The sequence below is a fragment of the Helobdella robusta genome (assembly GCF_000326865.2).
Source record: "Helobdella robusta unplaced genomic scaffold HELROscaffold_18, whole genome shotgun sequence".
NCBI classification, from domain to species: domain Eukaryota; kingdom Metazoa; phylum Annelida; class Clitellata; order Rhynchobdellida; family Glossiphoniidae; genus Helobdella; species Helobdella robusta.
This window is the reverse complement of record NW_008703981.1, coordinates 1,727,908-1,737,734: the sequence shown is the minus strand read 5'-3', so window position 1 is coordinate 1,737,734 and position 9,827 is coordinate 1,727,908. Positions and strand designations below refer to the sequence as shown.

Here is a 9,827-nt window from a genome sequence, read left to right as displayed (position 1 = left end):
AGTTTGAGACACACCTTGTTTAACATCCGATTCCAAGCCGAGCCAAGCCAAGCTGAGCCAATATGCATAGATTTATAAGCGCTTTTATGTTAATATTTTGCTCGCTATATTTATATATTTTATAAATTCATTATAAAAAACAACAGTAGCCATTACTATATATGTACGCACGCAGTTCAAATTTTTCGGGGAGAATTCAAAATAGTTTGAGACCACACCTTGTTTAACATCCGATTCCAAGCCGAGCCAAGCCAAGCTAATATGCATAGATTTATAAGCGCTTTTATGTTAATATTTTGCTCGCTATATTTATATATTTTATAAATTCATTATAAAAAACAACAGTAGCCATTACTATATATGTACGCACGCAGTTCAAATTTTTCGGGGAGAATTCAAAATTGTTTGAGACCACACCTTGCTTAACATCCGATTCCAAGCCGAGCCAAGCCAAGCTGAGCCAATATGCATAGATTTATAAGCGCTTTTATGTTAATATTTTGCTCGCTTTTTAAACGAATATCCCAATATAACAAATTCTCCATCCTATTTTAACTTTCTTTGATGCTTTTTAATCAGTCAGGTCACAAAAATCATTATCGACATCGCAATGAAATCAATTTGAAATTTTTTTTAATTATTGATAAAATTTTTAAATTGTTGATAAAAATAACTTGTATATATAGTGTAGTAAAACGTTTAAAATTTTCTGAAAGAATTCAAAATAATTTGAGACTACACCATGACACAACTATACAATTTGAATGTGTAAATACAACATTATAAATGTATTATAACTACGTGTATATATCTATCTATCTCTTTATTTAGTTCTGCCTGTGTATGATATTTTGTCAAATTTATTTGATAGGAATTGAATATAACCTTTATACCGGCTGATAACTACCATGCAGTAAAATAACTACTGTTGACACTTTTTCCTCCAACGATTTCGCAACGAATTGCCTAAACTCTTTCAATCAATGTTTAAATTTTTATATTGTCATTTATTCTTTCGTTTTTGTTTCTGTACTAATTTTCGTGTCAGATACAATAATTTAGTTTTTAAGTAAATTTTCATTTTCGTAGCTATACACAAACATGCCTACCTGTTGCATTAAAAATTGCATTAATAATAAATAGAAATGAGAAAATTTCTGATGCATCTTTTCACAGGTTTATTTTCAAATTAACTTCACATTAAAATAAATGTAACAATATCCCTATACTCATTGAATAGAACTATTTTGTTTTACAATTACATATATTTTATTTTATAGACTATTATAATTTATAATGCTATCAAGGATTACCATTATATTAAAAGCAATACTTAAGAAATGCACAAGTTTCTGTAACAGTTTATAAAATTTCAGATTTCCTCAAAATGTAAAAATGCAAAACGATTGGATTAAGTGCATCAGACAGGAAATAAATGATTTCAAATGGCTTCCATCAAAAAATGCAAGAATATGCAGTGACCATTTCTGTAATAAAGATTATAAGGGTTATGATAGAGAAAGGAAGGTAATGCTGAAGAAAGCATTCCCATGTTTTCAAGTTAGTTATATTTATATGTCATCAGTTACACAAGGAAGCAATTCACATCATCATTGTACATTGCAACATTCTTATCTATACAAAAAATATAAAATGCATTCAACAATATTCCATGTATTTTATTAAAACTTAGAAAGGGCATAATGACATTGTGAATAATAAACCCTGCTTAGGACTGGGATCATCATCATCATACCAATCACCATTAGAAGTAGAGTCAATTTTATATTAATGCTTAACAAGTTAACTAAATTGAAATAATCAAGTTTTTATATGAAATACACATCAAGTATTTAATGTAACAAATAAATTAACAGAAAAATTTCTGGAAAAGTTTAAAAAAATTAGAACATATGACTCTGATCAAAAATCATTAGTGTTGACACCGCATTTGTATGGGCATAAGGCATATATGATTATCTTTGGACAAATGGCTTACATCTTCCTCACACTAGGACATTAAGAAAGTAATTTTGTCATACCTGTTCAATAATTTTAATAAGATTGTTTTAAATAACTATTCTCAATGTCATTTTATTAACACAACATTAAAAGGTGGCTACAAAACATTGATGGTATGCCTGGGGTGATTTCTACAAACCTTATTGACTAATGGTGATGGGGATCCTCTGGAACTGTAGGATCATGATATTCAATCTAGTCATGGATTGAGAAATCAATCCTTGATATATTTGATAACAAACATTTATTATAATATATGAATGAAAAAAATATGTAGGTGTAAGGCAAAATCTTACTGGAACTATTATTTCTAGTAATTTATGATTTATTTTTTTATTTATGACTTTATCCATTTTCAATGATACCAATATTTTTAATTATTATTATCCAAATTATACTCATGCCTATATAAATTAATTTGATTGTGGCTATTTCTATGCTTAATTATTTTATTTACTGGCCATAGGTATGCACAGCATTTAATAAATTAATGATAATAATTAATCAATCAATCTTCGTTTTGCGTCCAGAAACCCGGTTTCCCGAGGAATTAATAATTAATAACACAACATTCTAAGTGCATAAAATATAATAAATTAAAAGTACAATTTTTACAAACCTCATTGGTTATGGTGATGGGGATTCTTTAAAACTGAATGATCATGATCTAACAAGTCATGGATTGATGAATCACTGGAATCACACATTATCTTTAATAAATTTAATAACAACATGTACTACAATTTAAGAATGAGGAATATTTTGTAAAACATTAAATGAAAAAAAACTTAGTTTGAATCACTCATAATTAATAAATTTTAATTAAATTGCAAGTTAGCTTGGGGAGTTTGAAGCTTGAATTGAACAAATTACAAAATTGTTTATTTTATAAAATTGATTGATAAGTTGTTTAATATATTTATTTAATTTAGTATATTTTTTATTCCCAGACCTAAGCATTGTAAATAAAAATTTTAAAACCAATCAAGCAATAGAATTTAGGATCTTAGGAACAATTAGTGTAGTAGTGTAGTATGTAGTAGTGTAGTGGTTGGTAGTTTCTAGTAGTCTAATCTGTTAATTTTCGTTAGTGTTATCTGTTATTTATTTCAATTAGTAATTAGAATCAGTAGAGTTTAGTTTTAGCTTAATTATTAGAGTTTAGTAATTTAATTACTAATTAGTCGTCGTTTAGTGTTGTTACAGTTGTTAATTAAGTGTTGTTGGTGGTTCACAAAACATTTTTTTCATTTAAAATGCAAAAAGATACTTAACCGTCATACAGCAATATCTATCCTAAAACAGCATCTAGTATCACCTTTTAAAACATTTTGAAATTTTAAATAAAAGCAATATTCCGAAATCAGTAAATATACGATCGTAATTTTCGACTTGGGCGATAAAAAATCACCCTCCAATTTCCCTCCGGAAGTAAGCTCCTTGTTCGACCGTCAAAATGAGCGAAGGCCGTTATATTTATTCTAATTATATGGTCCTAGATATTGAATTTTCATATCGTAGTTTCTTAATTCATATCATTAAGTCTAAAATTCTTCGATAATTTCATTACTGAAATTTAGTTAATTCAAAAAAATTTACATTAAACATTTCAAAATTAAAAAATTCATGATTGAAAATTAGTATAGAACTGATTAAAAACCGGTATTACAATAGCCTTTTCATCCACAAATCTTCCAGTTGTCGCACTGAGTCCATGTACAGGTGATGTTCACTGCATGGAAAGAAACATATTTGAGGGTTTTAGTTAGTTCATTTTTAGCTATTTTAGCCAAAATTTTATTTTATCTGGCTAGGCTAGTTTCTATTTTAGCTAGTTTTGCTAGTTTTCGTTTTAGCTACTTTAGCCAGTTTTTATTTTAGCTAATTCAGTTTATATATTTCTTAATTCATTTTATTTTTTTAGTCATTCCTTCTTCCTTTTGACAAAATGTTATTTCCAGGACCAGATTTGTAAATGGAAATGCCCTGAGGCAACAACAAAAGGACTCGTCAGAATTTTTAAAGAGTTATTAGTAGAAAAAAACATGTTACGGATAGATTGTTTTTCGTTGGGAGGTCACTTTTGTCTTGAGGTCAGGGCTTAAATCCAGCTCTTTGGTCATTCTAGATCAATTTCATTTTTGCGTGCTTTTACAAAGCAATACGTAATCATTCATTATAATATCTATATAGTGTATAATATATACTCAATAGAGAAAAAAACCGTGAGCGCAGGCCAAGCCTCTATACTCGCATGCAAACGATATAACCAAATATCAGGTTGGTGCAAAAATAATGTCGGTTTTCTACCATCCATTTTAAAATGCAATAACCCAATTTAATAAAATAATATATGTTTATTCACTGAATGCTCAACTAACCAACCCAATTTCCTGGATGTTGTTCTCATAAGAGCAGACGCATCTAAGAATGATATCCAACGTGAGAGCCGATACGTTGTTCGTTATTTTGATCCTTTCCCCGCTTTCGGCATACTTTGATAGTTTATTCTGTAATCGAGTTAATTTGTTATAACAGTTTTTAAAAAAATTTGGAAACGTCTCATAGGTTCGCATGATTTAACTGCGTTGAACCAGCAATATACAGTTATAACTTTGTCTTTTAACAGGTGTGATTGAGATCGTCTGGGACATTACCAGAAATATGTCAACGCGTTCATTTTCAACTGCTATAAACTTGTTCAGGCTTTCAAAATGGAAGGCAGGTGTAAGAAGTTTCCTGTTTCGAAACCACTTGTCCTCAGAACTCAGTATCAACCCATTCCCTATCCGCTTCATCCCAAATCTATACGTACCTGATGTGATAGATTTAGGCTCTGCAGTTTTGGGTAAAATGTATAAATAATTATTTTAACAATCGAGTTTAAGAAAACCATAACTATTATAGAAAATGTTTTTTTATATAGCGCCACAATTCTCAGAGGTACCAGTAAAGTTTGGGCTAGTGAAAATAAATTAGCAAATCGGCGTCCTTAGTAAAATTAACGAAAGTTATGAAGCCCTAAAAAATAAGAACATCTCGATTACAAGAATCATCATTAGTATAACACTACACTTTCAAATATTTTTGATTCGGCATCACTACTGACTGACTGACCTGCAGTTTTTAGAATACTCTTCATGGTGTCTGGGTGGCAGACGTGAATGGACGGTTTGAGCCAGTTTAGAAACCAGAATCCATAAGCTCTCGTGTACTTACCCGTCAGGTACTCAAAATATTTCAGACCTTCATCGTTCGCTCCTGGAAACTATAAATTGTTCTTTGTCTATGATACAAATTTTATTTAAAAAAAAGTAAAATGACTGACTGGAATGAAACTAAATTTGCAACATTTTTTCTTCGAAAATGTTCATTTAAAGACATAAGAAAAGTTATTTAAAATTTGTACTGAGTGTATTCAACAATAAAATGGCAGAGGTTCCTAATCAGCTAGACAATCAAAATTACCAAGAAAAGTTTTTCTTAATTTTAATAAAATTTAACAACGTTTAAAAAAAAATAAAATTTCGTATCTACTCGATCAAAGTGCCCCCACAGCCAGTGTCTTTTTTCCATTGGAAACATGTTGACGGTGTCTCGAACAATCTTCATCCTGCGATAACTTTGTAGAAGTTGGTAGAGGATGTAGGTAGTTATGAGGGTGGAAAAGATGAGGAGGTAGTTGGGAAGTGAGCATGCGATTTCCATAATGGAGTTGTCTGGAAGGGAGTTTATAAATTTTATTCGAACGTTAGCAACATAAGTTGACAAATTTTGTCAATTTATAAACTTTTAAATGAAAAAAAGCAACAATTTAATATGTATCAACAGACCTAGAATGTATTTCAATTTTTTCCAAACATCTAAAACGTCAGATATAAAAATGAATTAGTTTTAAAAGTTCAACGCATAATAATGAAATCTTTAAAATTAAAGTCAATTTAAACTGAAAACTGGCCTCATCAGTAATATATTTCCAAAATAAAAACTTCAGAGATGCAAATCGAAACTGCCTAAAATGCGTTCACATGTACAAAGTTCAGTTTAATACCACATAACAACAAACATTTCATCACTGTTATGTTGAATACAATAAACCACATATTTTGAATGCATGTGAGTAATACCTATACTGATGTATATGCAGCGTAGAGCTATGATATTGTGATGTGATGTATTATATTGTTGAGGCTGTCTATAGAAATGGTTCACAAATGTGTGTTGCTAGTTGGACTATTTTTTAAACAGAACCATTACGTGTTTAGATAACACGTGAACAATTGAAACGTGAACAGAACGCGCAGGCAAACAACACTTGTACGTAAACAATTCAGATACCAATAAAAAAAACTCAAACTCGAATTGCTGATAATTCAATTTAATAAAATCATTTTTTGATTTGATTTTAAATGTCAATTGGTGCTAAAAGAAGACATACATTGCAAATTATCATCAGTAACACAACGGTGAAATTTTCCCAAAATATATTGGAAGATAGATTAAAAATCTAAAAGCCTAAATTTTAGAAAATCTTTCCTTAATTTAAGATAAACTTTGTTTCACGTCAAACTAGAACCAAGCTGACATGTGCGTGCATGTTCTCAAATTAAGAATAGAGGAACACGGATATATTTACAATAACTTTCTGCAACAAACCTTTCTCAGCCACAACTTATTTGTGTTAAGTAGTAGAGCCACAAGCAGAGAAGATTTCTCTAAACCGCAACCAGCAGGATCCGCGCTGCTCATTATTCGCATCCGTACCGCACCCGCGAAAAGACAACCTAAGTCGGCCGTCTTAATCTCATGTTTAAAATTAGAAGATAGCAACACTAGAAAGCGATCTATTTACAATATAATTACAATCAGACAGCAGATAATCTGCTGAGAGGACATCTTTCAATTTAAAAAATTTCTAACTTAATAATTGAAATAACATCGGCTAAAACAACAAGAACACAATGAACGACGAACTCGAAGAAGCAATTTATTTATTTATTTCATATTTATGAAGAAGTTTTATCATATATACATATATATATTATATATATTATATATATATATATACTCATGTTTTATTTATATATATAATTTTATTGAAACAGTTTTGAACTCTGAAAATTTGGATGACAAATAACAGTTTATTTATGTTTCATATAATTGTGATTTAGTTCAAATCTAATTCAATAAATTGTCAAACTTTTGCTCGTAACAGTTTGAATAGATCAACTATATACATTCATTTTGCAAGAAATAAATTTCATCTTTTCTGAACTTTCAAAAATAACCCATCCTCAGTTTTCACCAGTAATCCAAATTTTCTTCTCGTAACACGCTGCGAATCAAGACTGACTGATAAGCTAAAAGGTAAAAATGTTTCATTTCCTCGTACAATCAAACCATCGTACGTTTTGCAACATTCACACATCATGCGTACTACAAATAACCGCACAAATATTAAGTTTGTAATAAAAGTTATCATTTACTTGTGCAAAATTTTTGCCAGGATAATTTTCATCTGGTTCATGGCGAAATTCTGCCCAATGCAACTCCTTCAACATTATGAAATTTACAGTTTCAAGAGCAAGGCATGTGAATGAATGTTTATTTGTCAACCTTGGTCCAGCGGAGAACGGCAGGAAGGCGTACGGATCCATCTTTTCAAAATTTTCTGGAATGAATCTTTCCGGGTCAAATTTCTACGAGCCATTTATATGAATAAATAAATGAATGAAGAAATTAATTTGTGTGCAATTAATTTCGATCAGGCAATTAAAAAGTAAAGAAATACGTTTTCTGAAAGCGTTTTCTTAATAATCTACAATTTAGTTTTCAAAATACCTTATAACATTCACTACAAGTGTCATTATTAAAAAAATCTTTTACAAAGTATTTTATTGTTTTACCGCATAGTTAGTCCAGACTGTTTCATTGTGGTGCAGATGGTAGAACATAGGGCTGACCACCAGACCAGCCGGACATAGCCTTCCATCGATGGACATCGGTTTCGTCAGCTCCCTCTCGACAGCTGGCACGGTCGTGTTCAAACGCAGAGACTCTTTTATGCAACATGTTAAGTAGGAGAGTTTTTCGAGGTCTTTGCTTCAGTTGAAAAAATTATTTTGCTACTCAAGGGGAGTTTAATCAACTAAAATTAAAATGGCATTGATCATGGAATCAAACTTTCAAACTGAAAAATGTATTTAATATACATATATATATTAAATTATTTATTTTTACTATAAAATTTCGCTGTTTCCTCTTCCCATCATCATCTCGTCAACCTCATCCTGACATCGCTTCTGAATTTGCGGATTTTGTGCTAGACTGTACAAGGCCCATGATACTGAAACTGCTGTTGTATCGTGGCCTGGAGATATCGTTTGTTAATTTTTAGTTCTCTCACAATTATTTAGTTATCTAAATGAAGTTAACGCGAATACTAAAAACAAAAGTGTCCTGTAAAATTTTCTCGTTTCATTATCATAATTTATTATTCAACTTGCCTGCAAAGAGTATGGTGTTCAGTTCAGCTCTGATCTCTTCATTTGATAATCCATTTCCATCTTGATCGCGGGCTTTCAACAAAACATCCAAAATGTCATCATCTGCTCTGATGTTCTCTGCTGAAATATTCTGCTCCTCCTATTTCATAACATGTATATGCATTTAAATACGATTAAAATAGATTTGTAAAAAGGTACAGTCGGCACACCTTTCTTTTCTTAATAAGTTCATCCGAAATGTTGTTAACGTATTTGACGAGTCGTTGGAACTTCTTATAATCAGCCGATAATTTGTATAAGATATCCAAATGCTGCCACGGAGTGCTGAAAAAAAATGTTTGTCGTTTGGTGATTTTGAAATTTGTTGCTAATGATTTATGCATGGGGAAAATTGAATGATCTATCTCTTACAATAATCTTTTCATCCAGAGTTCTTCGAGATTGTGAATCGCTTCCAAGTACGGGTGCTGTTCCCTGAGGTCATTTTGCGATATCATAATAAATGAACATCTTGCTGTCACACTTTTATCAATTTTTCTTGTCGAATTTTAAATAATCTTTTGAAAATATAATCAAGCATGTTTGAAACTTAAAAAAATAAAATTTTTCCAACAGAAACGCAACCACCTACCCTATTTCTTGAATGTTGTTTTCATAAGAACACGCGCACCTGAGTATGATGTCGAGGGTGAGAGAGGAGAGGTTCGACATCATTTCAACGCTCTTGCCCCTTTCGGCATACTTGGACAATTTTTCCTTGAATGAAATAATTATTTTTAAAAATTTTCACACTACTACTAAATTAAAAAATGTAAAATATATTCTTAAAAGAAATATTCAGCTTACAGAAATACGTTTTAAACATAAATTTTCGTTACTCGTAACTACCAATAAAGGAAGTGTTTTTGGCACAAATAAAAACTCCCTCACTATGAACATGTCGACGCATTTGTTTTCTACTTTTAGAAATTTATATAAATTGTCGAAATGGAAAACAGGAGATAGTAATTTTCGACTTCTCAGCCATTTGTTTCCGGAATTTAAGACCATCCCATTCCCAATCCAATCCACCGCATACTTGTACGCTCCTTTCGTTGTAGCTTTAGGTTCTATGGAACGTGGAAAAGAATGAACATTAATTAACAATTTGTCAACTTCTCGAAAAAACGCTTTTAAATAACTATATACGCACCTGATGATTTCAAAATACACTTAACAGTATCTGGATGACAGACTTTCACCGACGGCTTAAGCCAATTAAGAAACCAATACCCATAACACCTTGGGACTTATCAACAA

The 9,827-nt window shown here is 30.9% G+C and overlaps 1 protein-coding gene across 1 annotated transcript in view; it reads right to left on the bottom strand.

Moving 5' to 3' along the window:
• HELRODRAFT_76471 (hypothetical protein) overlaps nucleotides 1-9,650 on the bottom strand; it is a gene marked incomplete at both ends in the record, with an annotated part of 17,114 nt that extends 7,464 nt beyond the window's left edge. The window contains 3 exons of the mRNA XM_009016373.1: nucleotides 8,777-8,852; nucleotides 9,160-9,269; nucleotides 9,441-9,650. Of these exons, the coding sequence (XP_009014621.1) occupies nucleotides 8,777-8,852; nucleotides 9,160-9,269; nucleotides 9,441-9,650 (396 nt within the window). The remainder of the gene's footprint in view (nucleotides 1-8,776; nucleotides 8,853-9,159; nucleotides 9,270-9,440) is intronic.
• Between the last annotated feature and the right edge of the window lie 177 nt (nucleotides 9,651-9,827).